Source organism: Sinohyriopsis cumingii, unplaced genomic scaffold, assembly GCF_028554795.1.
Source record: "Sinohyriopsis cumingii isolate HCF-2022 unplaced genomic scaffold, ASM2855479v2 utg001869l, whole genome shotgun sequence".
NCBI lineage: Eukaryota > Metazoa > Mollusca > Bivalvia > Unionida > Unionidae > Sinohyriopsis > Sinohyriopsis cumingii.
The window spans coordinates 651746-679454 of NW_028316075.1; the positions used below are offsets into that span (position 1 = coordinate 651746).

Sequence of the window (27709 nt, forward strand, 5' to 3'; positions counted from 1 at the left end):
GCAATATGGCTGCGCCCATGAAGGAAACAAGACGAGGTTAAATTGAGAAGTTAAGAAAACTTAGATTTATAAAATATTAGTCAGTATGTCAACGGTAGAAGACAACAATGAAAGCAAATTCAAAGATCTTCCGCCAGATATATGGATGGTAATGTTATAAGAGTTTTTACAGAATATGAACGATGAATATTAAAAGGTGGATGCTACTCGCACGACTATCATCCTAAGTCTACCTTAAAACACCACACGACTGTCCCAAAACACTCTCGCCTATCCAGGATACTTGTATACAGCCAAATAAAATGAATGCAAAGGAAAGCCCCAGGACTATTGAAAATAACATAAGACACCTCAAATTATGTTTTATATGTTAGATATTTTTTGTACAATGCTGTCGGGCATTTCTGCGCTCCTAAGGTTTTCGTTTCCAATATTGAAGCAAAACGCATACCGAATTCGAGCGATTGACAAAAATAAAATACAGCAATGCTTACCATTTGAAAAGATGCAATTGTCAACAGAATATTCTGTTCAAAATAATATGAATTTTGGACACAGGGGATACCATCCCCCTGTTTTCCTGACTCGCGATATGTCGGCCTATTATGCGCATAGCTTTGAAAAGATGTAATGTTTATCCATCTTGCTACAGAAATGAAATATATTACTTTGGACTGTTTCTGTCAGTGGTTCAGTCGAGTAATTAGGTCAGGTTTATAGCTAGTTTTTATAAAACTCAACATACAAATGCCAATAAATGGCAAGAGATATTAAGCACACTAAACCGATCTTGTAAAAAAGTTAGTAAAGTTCAACATTTTATGAAATATATGCTATTACGTGGAAGAGAAACAACAATGAATAGGATATAATGTGTTTACAACGCTTTGTTGATGGGAAAAATTACAACAGAATTTAGAAACAGACTATATGCTAGGGAATCTGTTGAGAATTTATGTTCTAGCAGCAAGTAGACACGTTGGGTAGCAGATGATTTTGTACATGTGGGACAACTTCTTGCAAAATGTAAACTTGAATTAATATACAGTTTTGTTTTAAGGTACACATTTCCATCTTTTATATAATGTATTTATTTGTATGATTCTGAAAGATGCATAGTAAATCAAATTTTCTGGGTTACATTTTCAAGAAGGTCATGGAGTGGGTCTTCACATTGCCATTTAGAAATCACATTTTAATGTGCATTTTGAGTCTAAATGTAGGATATTTTTGTACACTTTATGAATATCAATTTTCTTAACCTTTACCTCATGCAAGTGTCTTTGGATGCCTCTACTCCATTTGCATGGAAGCGCCTTTTGACGCCTCTACTCCATTCACATGGAAGTGCCTTTTGAACCTGCTGTAAACATCAGCCATTTTCAGCTGGATTTCTTAGCTTCACCTTTGGGGAAAACCCCCCTATTGTATATTACATTCATTTCTGCGAATGACAGTTACGTCAGATCACGTGGTCGCTGTTTATGCACTGGTCAATATCTGCTATTTAAAGTAACTGGGTCGTAATCTCCACTCTCCAAAATGGTGGTCGCAGATTTCATTCAGTACTTACGAAGTTTTCACGATTAGAATCACAACTATGAAAGATTCAATAACTTAGGTAAAGGCTGTGATATTGATGTAGGCAGCAATTAGTTTTTATAAATTATCAAATTCAGATGACTTAGTGATGTAGACGCAGACGAAAAACATAAATTTTGAGTATGGGAAATGGCAGCTACGGTTGGTCACGCGGCCTCACTGACATGACGGTGAATGAGTTCTCTCAAGACTTTAAAGCACATAAAAAATTCTTCCGTGAAAATAATTACACAGCTATAACAATCGGACTTTACTCTTAAATTTTTCCACATGTAATAGATGTGTACATAAAATGTAAAATGGTGAAAATTGCTGTTAAACGTAACATACACTACATTGCTTAACAGTTCACAGGCAGGCCAAAGCATATGCTGTCGACTAGGTAACAAGTGTTCTATTTATAGCGCGCTGCACTTTGTCACTATACTCGATGAGGTAAAGGGTTAATTAATGTACGATTCTTCTTTCTAGATACAAAATGGATTTTTGACCCCAAATAGCACGTGATAAACTGTTTACAGAAATGACGTATCATTGTGCAGAATTACCCGATGCACAGAATAGGCCAACATGGCGGTACAGATATTGTCTTGCAGATGGAAACATGTTCAGTAGCCTTGGTCAGAATGTTTTCGTCATCCATGCCAAATTCCATATTTTCTGATATTCACAGTTCATTAGTCATCACATAACTATCAAGTTCTATTACTACATGTTCCAGGAATGCTTTGTACATTTTATATGATGCATCTTTGTGCAGAAGTAGTGGACCAAGAAGATAGGATGGTCATTTGTATTTTTTCACAAATCTCTGAATTTTTTGTACACTCAGCATTTTCAAATAAAAGTTTCCAAGGCCAAATGTTCAGTCAGTGCCAGTCAGTTGATTCTTTGTGCCTGTTAAGACATTGGAAATACTTGCTAGAAACTGAAGATATAGCAGATTGGAGTCAGTTCTTATGTGTGTGTGTGTATATATATATATATATATATATATATATATATATATATATATATATATATATATATATATACACACACACACACACATCATTTACATGTATGTTAATTCTCAACCAAGGATGAAGGCAAAAGAGAGATAATCCAGAGAGAAAAGCTTTTTATTCTTGAAATCATTAAGCAGTTGTCTGGTACTTGATGAGAATTTTATTCTTTCACTCCAGTATTAATTTATTTCATGTGTTTGGTAATTTTTTATAATTATGTGGTATTGACCAAGTAAAAACGAAATAGTACTGGCAATCTAAATTGGCAAGACAGTGGTGGATAAGTGGTTAGCATACCAATCCTTTGGTGTCAAAGGTCTTGGGTTTGAATACCACTATGAGCTAGCATCTGTTATCAGTGCCTTCATTTACATCAATGACAGTTGAGGTCCTAAACAGTGAGAAATCCATTGTCTGTCATTTGAAGCAAAAAGTGTGGCAGTAAATGGATGGCTGTATGAATAAATGGGTGGATTAATGGTTGGGTTTACTGTCATCATTCCTTCACCACTAACCTCACAAAACTTTCTACTAGCCTAAAATTACATTTTATGCTGAATTGAGAAATATCAAATTTTTACCAAACCTTTGTAACAAGTATTTAGACTGGTTAAAAAGCACCATGTGGCACACAAAACTCAAAAGTTATAAGGTCTTAAAATCAGAAGAGAACTATGTATGTATTCATGTGCCTGTCTTGTGTGTTTTGATATTATTTGTAAATAATGGTTAAAATATATTTATGTTAGCTATTTCTTGAGCTTCATTATTATGCAAGTGACAGTTGCTATTGCAGTTGGTGCAGACGTATTGGGAAGTTTGAGTTGTTGGGGTTGTTGCCATACTCTTCTTTCTGTCATGTTTCTCTGCTGCCAGCTGGCCTCTCCTCACATCAGCGACTGCTGTGCCCTTGCAGACCATCAGTCTCCAGATGCCTCGGTCCTCTGCCTGCACTTCCCAGCCGTCAGGTGAAATGATGTATGCCTTTGCGTCCCACTTGCACACATCATTAAAATGGAGTGAGGGGCGACCCACTCTTCTGATGCCAGTGGCCAGCTGTCCATGTAGAATGTCCTTTGGCAGCCTCCCATCCTCCATGCATCAGACATGCCCCAGCCATCGAAAGGTGGCATTTACTTAGCAGGGAGTACATCGTAGGGATACTTACATGCTGCAGGATCTCGCTGTGTGGGGCGGTCTTGCCAGCTGGTTTTCAGGATGGGTTTTAGGAAGGAGTTGAGCTGGCGCTCTTGCCTCATGTAGGTGCTCTAGGTTACACTTCTACATAGGAGGGTGTTGAGAATGCAGGCCTGGAAAACTTGGATCTTGGTGTGCTGTGTCAGTGCATTGTTTTCCTCACCCTCTTTGTTAGTTGGGCCATGATGGTGTTTGCCTTTCCAAGACTTCTGTCCAGCTCCACATCAAGTGAGAGAGTGTTGCTGATGGTTGACCCCAGGTAAGTAAAGTTGTTGACTGCTTCCAGGGTGACACCATTGATTTTGATGGATGGGGCAGTGGTGGCATCTTGTGTGCTGATGTTTGTCTTTTTCAGGCTGATGGTGAACCCCAGCGGCTTGCAGGCATCAGCAAAACAGTCTCCCAGTCTCTGGAGGGCATCCTTGAAGTGGGTCACAAGAGCCACAAAGAGCATCTCCCTAATGAGCACCAACCTCACTTGGTCTTCGATCACAATCATGCCAGGTTGAAGAACCTCCTGTCAGACCTGGTGTGCAGATATACCCCATCAGTGGATGAGTCATGTGCATAGAAAAGGAGCATGGAGAAGAAGATCACGCTGCTGTTGATTGGGAAGCAGTCTGAGAAGGATCCATCATACAGGACAGTTTTTTCATATTGGCATGGAAAGAGATTATCATGCTGCGGAGTTTTGGGGGCAGCCGATCTTCCTGAGAAATTCAAATAGGCCCTTCCTGCTGACCAGGTAGAAGGCCTTGGTGAGATTGAGGAATATCATGCAGAGTGGCTGACCTTGCTCTCTATTCTTCTCTTGGAGTTGACGGAGGGAGAAGATCATGCCTGTTGTCAACCTTCCTGCTCTGAAAATGCACTGGGATTCTGAGTACACACTTTCTGCCAGCAGCTGCAGCCTGTTGAGGAGGATACGGGTGTACACTTTGCCAACAATGCTCAGGAGTGAGATCCCTCTGTAATTGTTACAGTCACTGCGGTCACCCTCGGGCCTTCTAGATCCCACTGTACATGCCTTGGATGTTTCCAGATTTGGCGATGAGCTGGATTCCTTCACACAGTTGCTGCCAGTACTTGTTCACAAACTGTCAAGCGATGCATTGGGTGGTGCTTTGGGCATTTCTGAGGGCAGCAAGCATCTGTTTATTGGTTCCATCCTTGAAAGGTGTGCATTGAATTAGTCCTGACTGGGCTGCTCCTTCTTGCCAAATGTGGACATGGCTGTGCTGTAGATGGCACCCTTCATGGCATTCCACTTTGCTGTGGCATCATTTTCTGGCAGGTCCTGGAGAGCTGGTCCAGGTCAGACAATTATTCCTCCACCTAGTAGGGGAATGACATCTGCGCAATGTTGTTGCAAGGGCAGCCTTTTGCTTTGATGTGGTGTAGTGTGTGTGGCTGTAAGCACACCCTGCTGCTCATGAGGGCATGGTCAGAGTTGCAGTCTGCACTGCGGATGCTTCTGGTGGAGAGGATGCTGTTCAGGGCAGAGTGCTGGTGATGGCCAAGTCGAGCTGGTGCTAGCGATGAGACCTGGGGTGTTTCCATGACACTTTATGTTATGGCTTACACTTGAAGAAGGTATTTGTAATGTACAGGTCATGGTAGGTGCACTGCTCCAGCAATATTTGACCATTTGTGTTGGTCTCTTCAGGGCCATGATGTCCAAGGCAGGTAGGCCATGACTCGTGGTGAGCACCTACTCTGGCATTAAAGTCACCGAGGAGGAATAGTGGCTCATCTTTAGGGCATCCTTTGATCTGTTCATCCAGCTGCCCATAGAACTGATCCATTTGGTCTTCTGAAGATGTGAGGGTGGGGACATAGACACTGAGGATGTTGACAGGACCTGCTGCAGTGGCTTGGTGGATGGACAAGACACCATCAGTGACCCCTGAGGGAGGCTCAACCGAGGCCAGGAGGGTGTATTTTTGATGGCGAAGCCAACTCTGTGTTGGTGGGGCTTCTCAGGTTCTTGACCCTTCCAGAAGAATGTGTAGTTTTTCTCTCTGAGGGTGCCACTGAAGGCGAGCCTGGTTTCATGGAGGGGAGCCATGCTGACATTTAGCCTGGTGAGCTGTCTGCTGATGATGTCTGTCTTCCTGGTGTCATCAACCTCCCTGAGGTCGTCAGAGATGCATGTGCACTTGGTGCACATGTTCCAGCTTGCAAATCGAAGAGCTGGAGTTTTCTTTGTTGGTTTCATGGTTCTTTTGTCTGGTGTGGAGTTTCCGTCTACTTGTCATGCTGAGCAACACACTGAGCTGCAGGCAGACATTGGCGGGGTAACACCTTACTGATGGGGGGCTGCCTAGCTTGAGGTGGGCAGTAGTCAGCCAGTGGGATATGATGATCTCTCCCACCGTCAAAGCTGACCCATGGTACCCCTTCCCTATGCCAATCGGGTGGGACTTAACCCATAGACAACCAGCTTCCATGTTGTTTCCTCACTCAGGAATGAGGCTGGAGTGACCTCTCAAGGGCACAAGCGTGGGCATGGAGTATGTATCTCCTGGGCTGCCCAAATATCAGGATCTCCCTCTCATCGTTGCAGGTGGGGTTCAAAGGAAGACAGAGGATGACATTTGGCACCAGTTCAGATACAAGAGCTGCCAGAAGGAAGTCATAGTTGACACCCAGCCACCTTAGGGACTCCACTCGGGATTTTGTCTGGGTTTACTCCTGTAGCCTTTCCTTCTCCCAAAGATATCCACAATTCAGTGGAGCCCTCATCCATTAGCTGGGGTACTTCATGGGTTTGAAATCAGAATTTCCTTCCCCTAGATGAACTGCCTAACAAGGCTAACAAGCTCCATCTGCACAGGTTTGGAGTCATAGTTTTCCTTCTCTTAGACTGGCTGCCTACCAAGGCTAACGAGTCCAGTCAAAACATAGCCTCGCGTGAAGGTGCTGCTGTGGACACGGTAGTGTAGAAGAGGCCATATGCAAGTAACCTCCTGCCCAGCAGAGCCAGACAGTGGTCTCACAGCAATTGCTATACCTGGAAAAGAGAGGCTGCGAGAGACGCTTCACTTTCCTTTGGCAAGCAGGACATCTCTATTAATAAATTATTCTAAACCACCAATACTTTTGTGGCTCTGTATCTACCTGTATAAAAAATTCATGTGTTGAAGCAGATATAGGGATGTAGTCTTTGTAAGAAATTAATTACCTTTTTACATGAAACAGGTTGCTTGCTTACGTTAAAACAAAATAATTTTTTTTTTGTAGCCTACTGTCACCATTGTTTTCGTAATGTATTGCACACATTGTGGTCTAACTCCAGGTCTAGATGCTTTAAGTACTAAATATTGGGAAGACTGCTAATTGAATTAGACAGAATGGAAATCACATGACTACATTTTGATTCCTTTTATTCCAATCATATTTGTTTTTCCTCTTTTTCAGGTTCGGCCGTGTGATGTTTATAAAGATGAATATAAAGACTGCAAGAGTAAGGCCTACATATTACACTTACAAACACCTGTAAACTACACAGACCCAGATCTGCAATAGCAAGATGTGCTGGCAGAACTGGGTCTTTGCAGTTTGGTAGGAGTAATCAGTAGAACAAACAACATAAACTGATCTGCTGGCACATTATTCAATGGTAGATCAGGGTCTGTGTTGTTTGCAGTTTGACTCAACTTATAAGTCAGTATTTACAGTAGCTAGTTGGTCATTATAGAGCAGGAGTGCACAACATATGGCCTATTAAACCTTCTTCTATACATGTCAACTGGATGGACTTCCTTGACACCCAACAACTGAATGTTGTATCAATATGATCCATGCTCAGCTTGTTAGCTCTGCTTGTCATAGACCAGAAGATATTATGGGATGTCCATCTGTTAGCTGTTGCTACTCCTTCTAAACTACTTGGAGGTTTGCCAAGAATTTGTAAACACATCCATCTTATGGTCATGTTGGTTCTGAATGAAAATGGTCAACTCTTACATGCAATATGGCCACCACAGTGGCCATTTAGAAAATCTTTTGGCACTACTCCTCCTTATTGGATAATCATATTAACATAGGGTTTTCACCAAAAGACTTCTGTGATGTTTAGTTGTATCTAAATGAAAATGGTGTTGATCTTATGTCCAATATGGCCAACACAGTGCTCAGCAGGAAAATCTTGTTATTGCTAACTCTCCTGAACAGAAAAGCCATCTTGACATTTGGTTTTCACTAGCAGACTTCTTTTGATGTCCAAGTAATTGTAAAATGTAAATGGTGTTTTGGACAGAGTTAGTTTTGTTTTCATACCTAACGTTTGAGTAGATATAATTTATTTGTCAATTAAATTACATTACTGAACTAAGTGATTTGGCTCCATTGCATATTTAGGGCAATCATTGTAATATTTGGAGTTTAAGTGTTAGGGTTGCTTCATCAAGCAGTTTTGAAGGAAAATTTGAATTATCTTTCAGACTTACAGAGGTAACATCATATGAACAGATGTACCAGCAAGTCATTTTGGTGATACATTCTGCTGTCAAAACAATCTTTTCTATTAGAATAGGGTCTTATTCATAGACAAGTTTCTAGTGAGACTTATTACTGATGATAATACATATACACAACATAGACTGACAGAAAGAAAAAACAAACACTTTTGCAAACAACATTCTTTTTTTATAAACAACTGAAGCAAACAAGTGTTCCATTTTAGCAAGCAAGGATGAAATACAACCAGGTAAATCTATGCAAACTGCTTCTGACTTGCCATACACCTGCCAGATGCATTGACATACAGTCTTAACAATAAAAATATTAATTTGTTAAACAAAATGTTTGGGAAATTGATGATTTTCACAATTTCACAAATTATCCAGAGAGAAAGAATAGTAAACATTATTTACTGTTCAGATATTTAGGTCAATTTCCTCAAGGTGGCAGTGGATCTTTTCATTCAAGGTTACCTGTTCTTTGCGCTACAGGAAATGATTATTCTATTGCTGAAACTATGTCCATCAAGGCAGGCTGTGATGCCCACAGAACTAGAGTGAATTCAGTCATGACAGGAAATTGTCTTGAAAAGGCATTCTTATTCATCCAACAACTTTACTGTGACCAACATGGTGGAATGCAAAGATCCCAACCTTCATCCATCCAATCTCAGATTGATCTGTTGAACTTTGCAGCAGAGATTTCCAGGAGAATTTAGTCCACTTCCCACCTGTTGTGACAACTGTGAATGCAGGTCTTCTGTTTGAACCCAGAGAAGCTGAACCAGCATTACTAGCTCAAATCAAGCGAGCCTTCATGAAAAAAAAAAAAAGGCTGGCAGAATTGTTCAAGTAATAATGCCCACAACTTTGAGTCTTTGACTGGGAATGAATAGTTTTCTTCCATTGGTGAAAGTGGAGACATCTTTTCTTTAGATGATTCAGAGCCAGTTAGCAAAATTCTTCCTTCAAGTCTTTGATATGTTAGCTCTCATAACAATCAAGTACATGTACACATTTCATATCATGCAAGGGAAGATATAGGCTAGAACAAAGACCTATCTTACCTTCTTGCAAGCGATAACCTGTTTCAATCATAGGCTCCAGCCTTTTGTCTGAAATGGAGTCTTGTTTAGGTCCTAACATGGTTGAAAAACACATCTGTAGAACCAGTCTTAGAGTTGTCTTCACTCAACTCTCATACAAACTTGCATTCCCAATATAATCCAAGCCATGAGAAGGAGGTCAGTGACAGCATTCTCTAGCTTTTTACTTCACAGATCAATGGATCTATAGATGTAATTGTTCAGCAGCTTCATAATGATGCAGGTTACTCTATTTGCATTGAATTTATTGTAGTGAAAGGTTTTCTCCTTCAAATATGTTCCCCGATCACATTAACGTTAGGGATATAAGCCTGCTACCTCTAGAATCCAGCCCTACTAAAAGACGAAAATTCGTCTTTTCTGTCTATCTCATATAGACCAAAGGGCAATAACTCTTGCCCCTTACCTCCCCTTGCCACCGCCAGGTGTCACTAGTTTTTAAGCTTTGCTTGTACTGATAACACGTACATTATACCTCCAAACAATCCAAGCCATCTTAGCGTTAAATTGGACCATCCAAAGTTAAATTTGGATTTATTGCTTTGGACAATCATTCTTCTACAGGTTGTATACATTATTTTAACAATTTTTTCAAAATTGAGTGACTTTGTCACCCTTACGGATTTCGTCTACTGAAGACCATGTTACACACGCTATCGCTGAACTCGTGTTGTCAATTAAGAGTTAACGAGACACTGACTAATTTCGCTTACTCCGTTAGTAACGGTTGTGGTATTAGCGAATTAATAACATGCTGAATTGCTAATTTGTGCTTTGTTTTCTTTCCATGTGTCGTTTCAGTAGAAATGTCAACCAAATGCATGAAATATAAAAAATTCAAAGCAAAAGAAGACAACCATGACTCTTGTATTGTATGTACCAAGTGTACATCATCTATACCATGCAGCGTGTGTAATACTTGGACAGAGCAAATGTGGGCTGATGTAGTCCAGAAGGCAGCAAAAGGGAGGGATAGACGGAATAAGTCGAAGAAAGAGGGTTTTTACCGGATCCATCGGATCCATTTCATTATACAACCTCTGTGTCACCGGTCGTCCAGCTGTCACAGCATGGGGACCCTATTGCTAAAACGGTCCGACCAAATATGATTTACGGGGATCTTAGTGATAAATCCGTCCATCAAGCAGTACCGCCAGCAACATACCAATACTATGGCAGAGATTTTAGTGAGAAATATGTCCGTCCAGCCACGCCATTGGAGCAGCCGGTACCGGTGATAGCAGGACCGTCGCCAACATTCAGGCCGACCACAAGCCAGACAAATCAACCAGCAGGGCTGGCCGTCCATATGTTCACGGCTTATCCACAAGGGAGAGTTAGTGACAGTGTCAAGTATGATGGAATCGCGTCATCTGTGCCACCTGGTATGCTCTATCCAGAAATGCAAGCTATTCCAGAACATGACTCGGCACGCAGTGAGGGTGACGAAACTCCTGCAAATCAGCCGTACACAGATCCAACCATGGAACGGACTGAGTTTGGCTTCAAGGCAGCAGTGGAAGAAATTTATAGGGTGTTGGCAACTTCAGAATGCCCTCCTCCTCCTACCGCCATTCAAGACTACAAAGTTAAGGCGTTCTTTTCAGAAAGCCAAGTACCAGCGACTTTCTCGTGTCGCAGGTACAAAACTCATTCAGACGCCTTCAGTATGGATCTTCCGGCCCAGGACAAAAATATGGCAGCAGTTCACATGTCTGCTCCACTGTTTTACAAAGTGGACAAAAATGTGTTCCATGCCACGTCAAAGCTAGTCCGGAACGTAGTCGCTACGTCTTCAGTGTTAGACTTGGCTTCATTAGCCATTTTCGGACTCGCAGAAAAATCGGACAATGACCACGCTTGGGAAGCGACAGCCCGGATTGCTAGAGTTATTAACAGGACAGCTGACCATTCCATGGCTAACGTGTTGACTGCTTCTGCCAACTTAGACCTGATACGACGTGACGCATGTCTGCGGTTCACGTCGCTCAAGCCCCATCATACTCTGGCTTTACGGATGACTCCGTTTGGGTCGCCTTTACTCTTTGGAGGAAAAATTGAAGAAGTTCGGAAGCAGGCAGCTCAGGAACTGCCCCTCCAACTCGCCGCCCAACCCTCGCAGGCGTTTAGAAAAAATCCCCTGCCACAGCGGAGGGATGATTGGCGCACCAGGGACAAGGGATCCTTACAATCAAATATGCAGTATAGATCCCAACCCAATGCCAAGAGACAACAGTCTAATCAAGCTAGGAGGCAACCATACAGAGGTGGTAAGAAACAAAGTTTCTCCGTCTTCAAACCTCCTAACTCTAAAAGTTGACATACCCTTCCCACCACCCGCGGACAGCCTACCTGTGGGCGGCCGCCTCCTGCAATTTCAGGACCCCTGGACCACCTTTTCTCCTCAGAACGATTGGGTGATCCAGGTCATTTCGGAGGGGCTTCGGACTTCATTTATCCAACCCCCTCCCCTGTCCTCCTCTCCCCTCTTCATGGACGTACTGTCTGATCGGGAGAAGGATACCTTTCTACAACAGGAGATACGGTCGCTCATAGAAAAACGGGCGGTGGAGATTGTGAAAAAAAAAACGCAATCGCCGGGGTTTTATTCCAAGCTTTTTCTTATCCAGAAGGCAAACGGCAAGTTGAGGCCGATCATCGACCTGAGTCGCCTCAACCAATACATTTTACCACCGAAATTCAAGATGGAAACGGCGAGATCAATCCGTTTTTCCATCCGGTGGGACGAGTATGCCGTCAGTCTAGATATGACCGACGCATATTTTCACGTCCCTATCCACCCAGCGTCACGGAAATTTCTCCGATTCGCTTACCGCGACGCGGTTTATCAGTTCCAGGTCCTACCCTTTGGCCTCAACATCAGCCCTTGGGCTTTTACCAAGGTTATGGATTGCGTCGTCACCCTGTTCCGCTCGACTTCATCTACAGGGATGGCAGTTTACTTGGACGACATCCTCCAGAAACATATGGTAAGTTCTATACTGCTCAAAGGCAGAAACGATCTTTTAGCACTTTTAGATCATCTAGGCTTTCTCGTGAACTGGAAAAAGTCCGATCTCCGTCCATCCCAGCGTTTTGTCCATCTCACCAATCTGAATCTGGTACGGCTTCCTCGCACTCGCGTAATCCGGATTGTCGAAGTCGTCAAGTCCGTTTCCAACAGGACGTGGAATTCAGTGAGAGAATTCTTGCAACTCCTCGGATTATTCAATGCAGCGGCGGACTTGATCCCGCTTGGCCGTCTTTTTATGCGTCCCTTACAAATGACGTTACTGCCACAATGGCGCCCCTTTTCAAGTCCCCTCAATCAAACAATAATGGTCACGCCCGAGATACGATCATTCCTGCGTCAGTGGCACAACCCCGGTAGGCTGTCCACGGGGATTCCTCTGGAGATGCCCCAAGCGGAGATAACAGTATGTACCGACGCCAGTACCTACGGTTGGGGTGCCCACCTGTTGCCGGACTTCGCTACAGTCAGCTGCATGTGGGAGCCAGGGGATAGGCCTGTCCACATCAACCTTTTAGAAATGAGGGCTGTCATCAATGCCTTTTATTTCTGGAAGGATCAACTCTCAGGAAAAACTGTCCTCATTATGTCAGACAACTCTGTGGTGGTGACTTACCTCCTCAAACAAGGGGGCACCAAATCACCAGACCTGTGCATTCTGATCTGGCAGTTTCTACGTTGGTGCGACAACCTCCACATCAACGTACAAATCAGACACATTCCCGGCAGACTCAATGTCTTGGCCGACACTCTATCCAGGAAAGGTCAAGTCATTCACATGGAATGGTCACTCCATCAATCAGTCTTTCTTCGGATTTGCACACTTTGGGGGCGTCCGATGATCGATCTTTTTGTGACAAGGTGGAATCGCAAGTTGCCCACCTTCGTCTCTCTGGTTCCAGACCCAGAGGCTTGGGCCATGGACGCTCTGTCAATCAGCTGGGAGGGGTTGTGGGCATTCGCCTACCCTCCCACGGTTTTGGTACCGAAAATAATCCAGAGGTTAAGGGGTCAGAACTGTCGGATGATTCTGATTGCCCCTCTCAGATGGAACAAGTCCTGGGTCACCGATCTACTTGATCTAGCGATAGATCTACTCAGGAGGATTCCAACCAGCCCAAATCTTCTCAAACAACCGCGGTCACGGGTGTTCCACCCCTGCCCGGACCGTCTTCTTCTTCCCGCTTGGCTCTTTTCTGGATAGCCTTGCGAGACAAACAATTTAAACCTTCAATTGTGGAGAGAATCTCAAGAGCAAGAATGCCCTCCACTCTGAAGGCTTACGAGGGAAAGTGGCGTGTTTTCAGGAACTGGTGCCATATCAATGACATCGTCACTTTGAGTGTCTCAATCCCTCAACTGGCCGACTTTTTTCTCTGGCTTTTCGAGGAAAAACAGTTGGCCCCAATTACTATCAAAGGCTATCACTCCGTGATATCAGACACATTCCACCATCATGGTAGATGTGATATTCTGCATAACAAAGATCTGTCAGATCTTTTAGCCAATTTTGATTTCAATCGACCAAAATCCCTCACCCTGTTTCCAAAATGGAATCTGTCCTGGGTTTTAACATGGCTCAATTCAGACAAATTTGAACCTTTAGCCCACACTTCGTTAAAGCTACTATCATACAAAACATGTTTCTTGATAGCCTTAGCTTCAGCATGCAGGGTGAGCGAGTTACATGCCCTTTCCAGTGACCCGAACTTTCTTCAGTTCAGATCAGATGGTTTGGTGGTCCTCTTGATGCAACCAGGCTTTGTAGCCAAAAATAGGTTACCATCCATTGGCAATCAAAGAATCGTCATTCGCTCGCTCTCTTCCATAGATAAGTCAAGAGCAACAACCATGCAAGATCCTGTTCGTGCACTCAAGCACTATTTAAAACGCACAGAAGTGTGTCGGGACACACGTAAGCGCCTCTTTCTTCCGGTCAAAGCTGGTAAATGGGATATCACCCCTCAAGCCCTTGCTTCATGGCTGAAGTGGGTTATACGCTCAGCGTACTCTGAGGTCTTACAAGATTAGAGTCGCCTCATGAAGATTACAGCTCATGAGAATAGAGCAATCTCGGCGAGCCTTGCATTCGAACGCAATGTTTCGATCCGAGATATAATAGAAGCTGTTGGCTGGCATGCAGAGTCAACCTTCTCTAGTTTTTATCTCAGAGATTTGGCTTCGCAGTAGTCCTACCTGTAAGACCCGACGCTGATATTTATGTTGTGGGCGTCAGGGTCTTACAGCCTAACTAATGGCGCTGTGTAGTGTGTTTTTGATGTCAGCTAACATCGTTACAAAAGTAAAATTTTCAGGAATATTTCACACAACTGACAACTAAAATAATGACGCTTTTCTACAAAGTAAAGTTATATTGTTTTAGTTAGACTTTACTTACTATGATGCCTTTTCTCTAATAAATTCAAATTCTCACAAAAGAAATGGACCCGTTTTCAAGTTTCTTTGGCCTACTTTTCATTGGACTGGAAAGCAATGAAAGCCGAGAATGCCGAAATCGGATAAAGTCGAAACATTATTTTTTAACGAAACGAATAAAGAAATATCTTATGTCTATTTCAACTGTAAGCAACGTTTCGTTTCGTTCAAGAAACATATCCTAAATATCAATCTACTTAAACTTACTTCGGCATGCCTCGACTACCATCGCATTGCAACAAATTCAAATGTATGTCAACGGAACGTGAAAATGCATCCATTTGCTAGTGTCATATTTTCATTCCACCAGGATAAAGACAGCACAGTAAGTATATTAATTACACATAAATTAGTGGAAAAATGTCGATATAGGCTGCCAAATGTGTGAGATGTTCCTGAAACTTTGATTACTCATTCCGATGTCAACGACATCGGAACACACTATACAAGGCCGGTATTTGGACAGTAAGACATAGCACCTCAACAAAATCAAAATGTGCTATGTCTTACATGTAGGACTAGCTTCGCAGAGGCAAACCCTGAATCTGGTAGGTCCGGTGTCGGCAGCCCAGATGACCACCAGACCCATTTAAAACAATCAGCACAGCCTATCAGCTTCGCTGGATTCACCAGTGAAATTTCATAGGTAAGAAGATTTCAATAACTATCTTCTTAACCGTATATAGGGGTCACATAGCACGGGACCCTAGGCTGTGTTGCTGATGAAATTAGGAGAACGGGTTTTCTTTCAAATGGGGAATCCAGCCATCATTCCCTAGAAGGTACCCGGGGTGGAGGTAGGATGCTCAGCATTCCCTCCTCCTATTACCTATTCTCCTAACGTTAATGTGATCGGGGAACGTATTTGAAGGAGAAAGCAAATTTTTAGTAAATTATGTTTCTCCGAGAATACTTACCCGATCACATTACTTAAAAACCCTCCCAACCACCCCGCTATGCGAGCATCCTCGTATAATATATATCGCTCAGCTTAAAAAACTAGTGACACCTGGCGGTGGCAAGGGGAGGTAAGTGGCAAGAGTTATTGCCCTTTGGTCTATATGAGATAGACAGAAAAGACAAATTTTCGTCTTTTAGTAGGGCTGGATTCGAGAGGTAGCAGGCTTATATCCCTAACATTAATGTGATCGGGTAAGTATTCTCAGAGAAACATAATTTACTAAAAATTTGCTTTCTTCATGCATAAACCATATTCAGTCTCCATCCAACTTGAAGCAGCTTTGCATTGATTAGGAGACTAGATACACGGTCAGTAGTATTGTAAGGGCATATAACTCCATTACTTACTTGCTTATCTTCTCGTCCAATGTACATGTATTATAATTAGGTTACTTATTTGAATAAGAAATCATTTTTGAGCATAAAATATTTTTCTTCAATAATACCTACTGGATCATAATAGAGACAAACTATCCCAAGTCCTCCCAGAAGTCAAATCCCTGGAAGATAATGCACATCCACTCCAGTTGTAACTGACAAATTGACAACATTTGGTGCCAGTCCCTCATTCCAAGGGGAGACAATTTGCATCTGACTTGCACCTTAGCAAGCAAACAACTTTCTACTTCGTTTGCCACAAGCCTAAAGATGTGACATGACTTTTTTTAACTTCACAGGATTGATTTTGCAAGGTGATTTGGGTTTAATGCCATTATTCATTACATCATAAATTTCAGCCAGTTTTACTATTGATGAAAGAACCTGGGAATACCCAGGTAAGAATCAATCAATGGTAAGCTACTCGCAATTTTTCACACATACCCACATTAGCTGAGTCTGACCCTCAAGCCTTCTGGAAAGAAATGCAAAACTGTAGTCACATTTTTCACATTAATCCCTCTTTTATATGTAAGCATCTACAAATAAATGTTGATTACATGTGACTTAATTTACATTCATGCAAACTCTAAGGAAACTCATGTTATAACACAGCATGAGAATTTATGAGAGTTACTTTCTTACCCTTAAGGTTGTTAACTTGGATTAAGCTAATTTTGTGGACTTAGCAAATTATTGAAATAAAAAGTATTAAAAAATCCAGTTCCTTTTTACCATGTTTGCAAAAGTATTCTGTTACCATGAACAACTTTAACTGGTCCCTGTGAAGCTAATTATAAACAACATTTATTTTAATTTGAATCTGCCGTATACATTTTAAATTTATTCAGTTCCAAAAAGTTTGCATTTTGTTTAGATCTTTAGGCCAAGGTTTCTTATGTACCATTAAACATTCGAGTTATTTGCTTTCAGGTATAAAATCACGACACCATCAATACTTTGTGTTTGGAAAGTTTCTTGACTGCAGTCAGTGGAAGAAAAGCTATGAAAACTGTCTACAGTTTAAAAGGACATATTCAATGGCAGCTTATGTAAGTTTTTGTTATCAAAAGAGTGGAACCAAAGGAATAGAAGAGATAGACAATGTTTCCTGGAAAATTTACCCTGAAATTTTATTCTTTAAAATGGTTTTTATATGTCTGAATTTAAGGTTTTGAAATAGAATCCTTATTATATTTCTGTCTGTTGATCCATCCATCTTTTTAAACATCAGAGAATTATTTTTTACAAATTATTAATCTCTAATCCATAAAGTATCAATATTGTCATAAACCGTACCATTTCAATTTAGTAAGTACATATTTAGCCTTCTGCCTTCCTGCCCATCTATCTGTCCATTCTCTCTTAGCTGTACCAGTGAATGACAGGAAAGTTAACACAACAGTCTGGTGGCAGGACACTTTTATTTTCATACCATTATCTTTTAGTCTAAACTATACAACAGTAATAATAATAATTATTATTATTAATAATAGTAATACTTTATTATAGAAGTAGCTGATTCAGTACAGTGGCTATTCTCCCGTAAGGACATCTTTAGTGGGGGGAAAAAACAATGAGAAAAAAAATTAAAGATATATGTATAAAAATAAATTAAAAATGAGGGAATATAATTTGTATCTAAGTAAACAATATGGTTTACACAACAAATCAAGTATAGTTTTTATATCAGACAGTATGGCTTACACAAGAAAATAAGTACTGTATTGTCTTTAAAAAAAAAGTTCAGCTTGTATCATAGACTTACACATAAGTTGTAGAGATGCATATATAATTTATTTCAATTTCTAGGGATGTTCCTCTTTTAAAAATCGTTTATTGATTTTTTTTCTATTTTTACTTGTCGTTAGTGAGCTCCATAAAACTGCATCAGAACACTGAAAATCTTCCATGACTTTTTCAGTTTGGGGTTGACATTGACAACGTTTACCATTTTTTGTTGATCCCAGTTGATACTGTATGCAAGTCAGTTAAAAGGCACATATTAAATAAAGATCAGTCTTTTGGTAAATTTATACAGACAATGAAATTCATTCTTTAATTTATCATTTCTAACCTGTCACCAGTGTGTTCCTAACAATGTCAGCTTATTGGTGTTGCAAACGAAATGGAAGCTGTCAATGTAAACAAGGAAACAGACTACTCACTCTTCTTTTTGGGGCTTTTAGAACAATCCATTTCAGCAAAACCTCTGTCTTCTGCATCCAATATTTGCAATGCCTAGTTTTAATATTTATTTAACAAAATTGACATAAAAAGGAAGTACTTTTGTATAAATGGGATCAAAGAAATATAACTCCAAAATTTATAGAATTATTGAGAATATCAAAGACAGTGCACTACATCACATCTGTTGCTTCAAGACATACATTCGCATATGCAGATATTGAGACTGTTACTAAAGAAAACTCTAGCTTGATTTGAATGCCAACAAGTTTACAGTGTTTGGGACCCCCTGGCAACAATCAAAATTATAAACTGATGAAAGAAATGACTACGTTTTGTTTATTATTTGTATCCTTGATGTTTTTTGTTTTTAAAATCTGTAATGGGTTATAAACTAACAGGATGGTTCGCAAAAACTATGATGTTTCTTGACATATAGGAGTATACAGTGGAACCTGTCTTGAGAGACCACCCCTTCTGCCAAAACATAATGGTCTCTCATGACAGGTGGTCTCTCATAACAGGTTATAACACTATATAATCTCTAAATCTGTACATGGAGAACCTGGTCTCTCAAGACAGGCGGTCTCTCATAGCAGTGGTCTCTCAAGACAGGTTTTACTGTATAAATAACATAACATGTTTGTAAATTTATTTATATGATTATTAATATTTTCACAAGTCTCATTAGGATTAGTAACATGATCTGTTGGTAACTGCTGTACTTATACAATGTGATCTTGTCACATTATTCATCTCTATCCAAGCAAAAATATATTCAGTTACTTCATTTAGACGATTTTCAATAGTATTTTCAAAATCTTAAGACAGAAATGAAGATGAAAAAGAATGTATGCAGTGATATGATAAAATGATCAGATTATCTACCACAGGCATATTTCTCAGATTACCTACCAGAGACATATTTACATCATAAAGACTAACTAGAAAGAACATAATCTACAACTAAACAAGAACCCATTTCCTATTAATGCATGCTTGCCCATCCTTTTATCTCCATCATCTCTGCCTTTCATAAGTCTATCACCATTTTGTTGAGGGAAATTGAGGAGCATGTATCCATTTGAATTAGATTGCTTTATGTCCTATGATAAACATATAAAAAAGTTTCATCTGTCTCATAAATTTGAGGAAATAGGTCTATGTCTTGGATTGTCATTTGTTACATGGTGAGGTTCAACCCGCCACTCGCACATCACTGCAAATTATAAACTCACACGTATTTTTCTTGTTTTTGGAATTTAACTGTACTGCAGAATATTCTATCAAAAACATTTCGATTAATCATTTGCTGCCCAAATGAACCTTATGGTACAATGTAACATGAACAAAATATATAGAGTTTCACCCAAATTATATATTTAGATACCATTTCAATTATTACATTCTCTGTGACAAATTCTGATTTGATATATAAAACAAGACCAACTGTATCCCATTTGGTTGTGCCCTTCTTCATTTTAGAAGAAAGTGTTTAAAACTATTAACCTCAAACTTTAACAAATTAATTGTTTATATATTTGTAAATAGAACATAATCATTTTCTTTCAAAAGTGCACTTGTTTCTTCACTCTGAAACTTATTTGCGCCACAAGTCACTAAACCTTGTGCATTTAACAAAGCACAGTTGATTGTCCCATTGTCCTGGCTCTCCAGAAACATCAGCAGTTCAATGATCATCTCGATCGTAAACAGAACTTGCTGATGAGAGTGCACACAACTGGAGTCAGGCAGGGATGCCTCCTCTTGCCAATGATCTTCGTGATGGTGATAGACTGGTTAATGAAGGCAGCCACTAAGAACAAGCAAACTATAACACTGGAAGTTCACAAAACAGCTGCAAGACCTAAGCTTTGCAGATGGCTTGGGTCTCCTGTCCCACAAACACCTGCTGTTTGGCTCAAGAGATGTGAAGGATGGTTAAAATAACCTCAGACAAACTGTAATTCTTTGTGAACAGCTGCCTCAGGCGTATCCTCAACATATAATGATAAGACAGGATCCATAACACTGACTTGTGGGAAGCCACTAGTCAGCTACCTATCCAGCATGAAATCTCAAACATGAAGAGAGGTTGGAGTGGGCATTCACAGAGAAAACCGCTGAACAACATCTCTAAGCAGGCCTTGGTATTGACCCAACAAGGTAAGAGAAAGGTTATCAGACCATGGAAGACTTGGTACATGTCTGTTGAGTGAGAGATCAAGGCTGCTAGAAGAATGTGGGTCATACTGAAGAGAACAACCTGGAACCAGGTCCACTGGCAAGGTTTAGTCAAGACCCTGTGGTTCCAAATGGACACCGAGGCATAATAAGAAGAGTACACACATGCAGTAGCTATATTTTCACAATGCACTTCTTTGCTTGACTTTGTAAAAGTAGGTTTAAACACTTCTATAATGATTTTAATGGTTTATTTTTCTGCTCTCTGTCCCAAAATTTCATCTTTTGCTGTCACTGCACTAGAATCAGCATTAACCCCAAGCTGACTTTGTCCACTATAAGTCATGACTTTTGGTTGCATTTCTTTCAGTGTTGCTGCCACTGCCTAAATATGTCTTGGATGTCTGGTTTCTTATTCTTCACAGCATTGCTTAATGTAAATGAATAGTCTTTCTGCATTTACATTGCTTGCCATGGGTGAATGGTTATCAGATAAACATCCTTGTCACTGATGGTATTTGCATTCTTCCACTCTATTTCCATCATCCCTGTCCTGCACTTTTGCATCAGCAACAACATAGTACATCAGTATAGTTGATTGTATATCAGCATGTGGATATTGTACAAGATAAAACCAGTCACAGAATTTGAAAGCTGTCACTTTTCCATCCATTACAAGTTTAGCTGTGTATTTCAGTGTCACACATCATTTGTCAACATACATGCTCTCTTGCTCTTAGGCTAGAATTTATTCAGGCATCCACAATTTCATGTAGGTATTTGTGGTCAGTTCCATGTGTAGTACCTTGAGCTTGCAAGCACTACTCCATATAGTCTCCATGTCCCAATGATCTCAGAATGCAGCAATAATTGATCTGTAGTTCACTACTCATCGGTCATGACCTTGATTGGACCCTCTTGCAGATAGTCATTTTGAGACAATTGTATATAAGATTCCTTGTGACATACACTGTTCACCCCTACTTTCAGTTATATTCAATTGTTTTGTCTGCTTCTTCCATCCAAATCTACAAGACATGCTAACATTGCTAATCAAGAACAGACAAAATATTTATGTCCAAATTGTGTATGTTCTTTCAGATGACACTGGTCCTGTTTTGAGATTGTAGAAATAATGTTAAAAGTTTGTCATCAGAAGTCATTGCAGCAAGAACTGTCATACTTAACAGAATGCATACTACCAGTGCTGAGTTTGCATCTCTTCTTTGTTCCATAACTTAAAGTATTTCAAAACTAAGATTGTTTGGATGCACAGTATGAAGCAAGATAAACCTATTCCTGATTACAAACAACCGCTCCGGTGGCCTAGTGGTTCAAGCGTCCGCCTCAGATGTGGGAGATCATGGGTTCGATCCCTGGTCGAGTCATACCAAAGACTTATAAAAATGGTACTAACAGCTGCCTCGTTTGGCGCTCAGCATTATGGGGTTAGTGTTAGGACTGATCAGCCTGGTGTCAGGATAATGTGACTGGGTGGGACATCATGCTACATGTCTGCAGCATGATGCCCCAGTGCTAGACATCACTATAAACTGTCACATTGCAGACATCGTAGCGATATGACTGAAAAATTGTTAAAGTTATGTTAAAAATCCAAATCACATCACATCACATCCTAATTACAAACCCAGTTGTATCTTGTTAGAACCTTTTGGGTTTTTTGGTCTTCTTGACAAACGCATTACACATCAAACTGATGAAGACAACACTGCAAACATAAAAAAAATTGAATATAATCCAGGGTATTCCCATGATGAAAGGCAACGCTTTAAGAAAAAACACCCAAACTATCCACCATCAAGCTATTGATATCGTAAGGTCAAGACCACACAGTTTATATTTATCACCAGTACATTGATATCGTAAGGTCAAGACCACACAGTTTATATTTATCACCTGTACATTGATATTGTACGGTCAAGACCACACAGTTTATATTTATCACCTGTACATTGATATTGTACGGTCAAGACCACACAGTTTATATTTATCACCTGTGCATTGATATCGTAAGGTCAAGACTGCAGTTTATATTTATCACCTGTACATTGATATCATACGGTCAGGACCACACAGTTTATATTTATCACCTGTACATTGATATCGTAAGGTCAAGACCACAGTTTATATTTATCACCAGTACATTGATATCGTAAGGTCAAGACCACACAGTTTATATTTATCACCAGTACATTGATATCGTAAGGTCAAGACCGCACAGTTTATATTTATCACCTATACATTGATATCGTAAGGTCAAGACCACAGTTTATATTTATCACCTATACATTGATATCATAAGGTCAAGACCGCACAGTTTATATTTATCACCTGTACAATGATATCATGAGGTCAAGACCGCACAGTTTATATTTATCACCTGTACATTGATATCGTAAGGTCAAGACCGCACAGTTTATATTTATCACCTGTACAATGATATCATGAGGTCAAGACCGCACAGTTTATATTTATCACCTGTACATTGATATCGTAAGGTCAAGACCACAGTTTATATTTATCACCTGTACATTGATATCATAAGGTCAAGACCGCACAGTTTATATTTATCACCTGTACATTGATATCGTAAGGTCAAGACCACAGTTTATATTTATCACCTATACATTGATATCATAAGGTCAAGACCGCACAGTTTATATTTATCACCTGTACAATGATATCATGAGGTCAAGACCGCACAGTTTATATTTATCACCTGTACATTGATATCGTAAGGTCAAGACCACAGTTTATATTTATCACCTGTACATTGATATCATAAGGTCAAGACCGCACAGTTTATATTTATCACCTGTACATTGATATCGTAAGGTCAAGACCACAGTTTATATTTATCACCTATACATTGATATCATAAGGTCAAGACCGCACAGTTTATATTTATCACCTGTACAATGATATCATGAGGTCAAAACCACAGTTTATATTTATCACCTATACATTGATATTGTAAAGTCAAGACTGCAGTTTATATTTATCACCTATACATTGATATCATAAGGTCAAAACCACAGTTTATATTTATCACCTGTATATTGATATCATAAGGTCAAGACCAGTTTATATTTATCATGTATACATTGATATCGTAAGGTCAAGACCACACAGTTTATATTTATCACCAGTACATTGATATCATAAGGTCAAGACCACAGTTTATATTTATCACCTACACATTGATATCTTAAGGTCAAGACCAGTTTATATTTATCACCTATACATTGATATCGTAAGGTCAAGACCACAGTTTATATTTATCACCTGTTCATTGATATCATAAGGTCAAGACCACACAGTTTATATTTATCACCAGTACATTGATATCGTAAGGTCAAGACCACACAGTTTATATTTATCACCAGTACATTGATATCATAAGGTCAAGACCACACAGTTTATATTTATCACCAGTACATTGATATCATAAGGTCAAGACCACAGTTTATATTTATCACCTGTACATTGATATGATAAGGTCAAGACCACAGTTTATATTTATCACCAGTACATTGATATCATAAGGTCAAGACCGCACAGTTTATATTTATCACCAGTACATTGATATCGTAAGGTCAAGACCACACAGTTTATATTTATCACCAGTACATTGATATCATAAGGTCAAGACCGCACAGTTTATATTTATCACCTATACATTGATATCATAAGGTCAAGACCGCACAGTTTATATTTATCACCTGTACATTGATATCGTAAGGTCAAGACCACAGTTTATATTTATCACCAGTACATTGATATCATAAGGTCAAGACCACACAGTTTATATTTATCACCTGTACATTGATATCATAAGGTCAAGACCACAGTTTATATTTATCACCTGTACATTGATATCATAAGGTCAAGACCACAGTTTATATTTATCACCTATACATTGATATCATAAGGTCAAGACCACAGTTTATATTTATCACCTATACATTGATATCATAAGGTCAAGACCACAGTTTATATTTATCACCAGTACATTGATATCATAAGGTCAAGACCACACAGTTTATATTTATCACCAGTACATTGATATCATAAGGTCAAGACCACACAGTTTATATTTATCACCAGTACATTGATATCATAAGGTCAAGACCACACAGTTTATATTTATCACCAGTACATTGATATCGTAAGGTCAAGACCGCACAGTTTATATTTATCACCAGTACATTGATATCATAAGGTCAAGACCGCACAGTTTATATTTATCACCAGTACATTGATATCATAAGGTCAAGACCACACAGTTTATATTTATCACCAGTACATTGATATCATAAGGTCAAGACCACACAGTTTATATTTATCACCAGTACACTGATATCGTAAGGTCAAGACCGCACAGTTTATATTTATCACCAGTACATTGATATCATAAGGTCAAGACCGCACAGTTTATATTTATCACCAGTACATTGATATCATAAGGTCAAGACCACACAGTTTATATTTATCACCAGTACATTGATATCGTAAGGTCAAGACCGCACAGTTTATATTTATCACCAGTACATTGATATCATAAGGTCAAGACCGCACAGTTTATATTTATCACCTATTCCTTGATATCATAAGGTCAAGACCACAGTTTATATTTATCACCTATACATTGATATCATAAGGTCAAGACCACAGTTTATATTTATCACCTATACATTGATATCATAAGGTCAAGACCACAGTTTATATTTATCACCAGTACATTGATATCATAAGGTCAAGACCACACAGTTTATATTTATCACCAGTACATTGATATCGTAAGGTCAAGACCGCACAGTTTATATTTATCACCAGTACATTGATATCATAAGGTCAAGACCGCACAGTTTATATTTATCACCAGTACATTGATATCATAAGGTCAAGACCACAGTTTATATTTATCACCTATACATTGATATCATAAGGTCAAGACCACAGTTTATATTTATCACCTATACATTGATATCATAAGGTCAAGACCACAGTTTATATTTATCACCAGTACATTGATATCATAAGGTCAAGACCGCACAGTTTATATTTATCACCAGTACATTGATATCATAAGGTCAAGACCACACAGTTTATATTTATCACCAGTACATTGATATCATAAGGTCAAGACCACACAGTTTATATTTATCACCAGTACATTGATATCATAAGGTCAAGACCACACAGTTTATATTTATCACCAGTACATTGATATCGTAAGGTCAAGACTGCACAGTTTATATTTATCACCAGTACATTGATATCATAAGGTCAAGACCGCACAGTTTATATTTATCACCTATACATTGATATCATAAGGTCAAGACCACAGTTTATATTTATCACCTATACATTGATATCATAAGGTCAAGACCACAGTTTATATTTATCACCTATACATTGATATCATAAGGTCAAGACCACAGTTTATATTTATCACCAGTACATTGATATCATAAGGTCAAGACCACACAGTTTATATTTATCACCTATACATTGATATCATAAGGTCAAGACCACAGTTTATATTTATCACCTATACATTGATATCGTAAGGTCAAGACCACAGTTTATATTTATCACCTATACATTGATATCATAAGGTCAAGACCACAGTTTATATTTATCACCTGTACATTGAATCATAAAATCAAGTGTACATATAATGCCAGTGTATACTATAATGAAACAAATTGTTGTCAAGACTTCCCCGCTGCAGATGATGTTAACTGCAAGAAGAAACTTTAACATGATCATGATGTACGACCCAAACAACTATGGAATGTTTTTTAGGAAATGCAGTTTCTGTAACAAATATTTATTGTAACATTTTTTTACAGTTTGTATTGTGCACTGATGTTTATATTTCCCTGAAAAGATTCATCTTTCTAAAAAAAATTGTGCATTCAGTTTTACATTTTTTGGAATGAAAGGACTATGAATTAAATGTAGGACAAAGGAATCGAAAAGGATGTACATTTTTCAATACACTATTAATGATCAAAGTGATTGAAACCCAGCTCCCAAGAAATATAAAAATTCAATTAGCAACACAGGAAGTCAAGGGTGCATGACGCATTCTTCATCAACCATTGCTGAAGTTTTATATCTTTTACACTTCACATAGTTTGATAATAGGTTCAACAAATGCAAGAGGTATGAAAGGTATAGCAGCAACACATTTGCTTTGCACCACTGTGGTTACGGATTCAATTACCATTGCTGGCATGAGCAAAGGGAACAGCTGGTCCAAACAAGAATGGTGTTTCCTTCAAGTTCTTTTATGGTTTTATCAGCCTTACAAATGCACCTTGATGCTAACAGACCAATAAAGATATGTTATACAAGTCATGATAATGTTTAATATTGTCAGACTTTCAACTGTAACTCTTTCTTTCTCAAACAAAACAAAAATCAATCTTATTACAGGGAGAAGTAATTGCCCATGAAAAGGCAAGAAGATGGGAACGGCTATCTGGAGCATATGGGAATAATGTGTGGGAGTACAGGACAAGTCCACCAAGGGACTGGAGTACCCCAATCCCAGAATGGTCAGAAGCAAATGAAGACTCTCTATTAACTAAATACACAAGGGAAAAATGTAAAGACCCAAATTACACTGTTAACAAAGATTATTTTGGTTGTGTTATTTTATGAAAGTTGCACATTTTTAGATAAAGGCTTTAAGTTTAGTTATAATTCATCTAATTCTCATACACAGAAAATATATTTTTTCAGTGTACAAAAAGTTATATGTACAATATATATTAGTTCTGAGTAATGACCAGGTACAAAAAATAAAGTGATCAGGTCTCACAAAGACATGTGATCTGCAATAGTTACTGATCTACACCTAATGTACAAAACATTAAAAAAACTGGTACAATTGTTGTCTCTTTTTATAAGCTGTTATTCCTTTTCATAAAACCTGTTGGGTTTTTTTAAGAAGAAATCATAAATGACTGATAATTAAGAAACCTCTTTATGGCAGACAGGTACTTTTTGCATTATCCAAGTTTAACAGGTGATTAAGAATTTAGAATTTTTGTGCCTCTTGTATTCATACATCATAATTAACACAAATCTAAAATACAATTAAAAAAGTTTTAAATTCAAAAA

At 39.1% G+C, this 27709-nt stretch overlaps 1 protein-coding gene across 1 annotated transcript; it reads left to right on the top strand.

Annotated features, from left to right (window-relative positions):
* Positions 1 to 27709, top strand: LOC149771428 (synaptic plasticity regulator PANTS-like). The gene is made up of 4 exons (XM_089948482.1): positions 1 to 148; positions 7227 to 7272; positions 17114 to 17232; positions 27020 to 27709. The coding sequence occupies exons 1-4, from the start codon at positions 86 to 88 to the stop codon at positions 27245 to 27247; spliced, it is 456 nt and encodes a 151-aa protein (XP_089804608.1). The 5' UTR covers positions 1 to 85; the 3' UTR covers positions 27248 to 27709.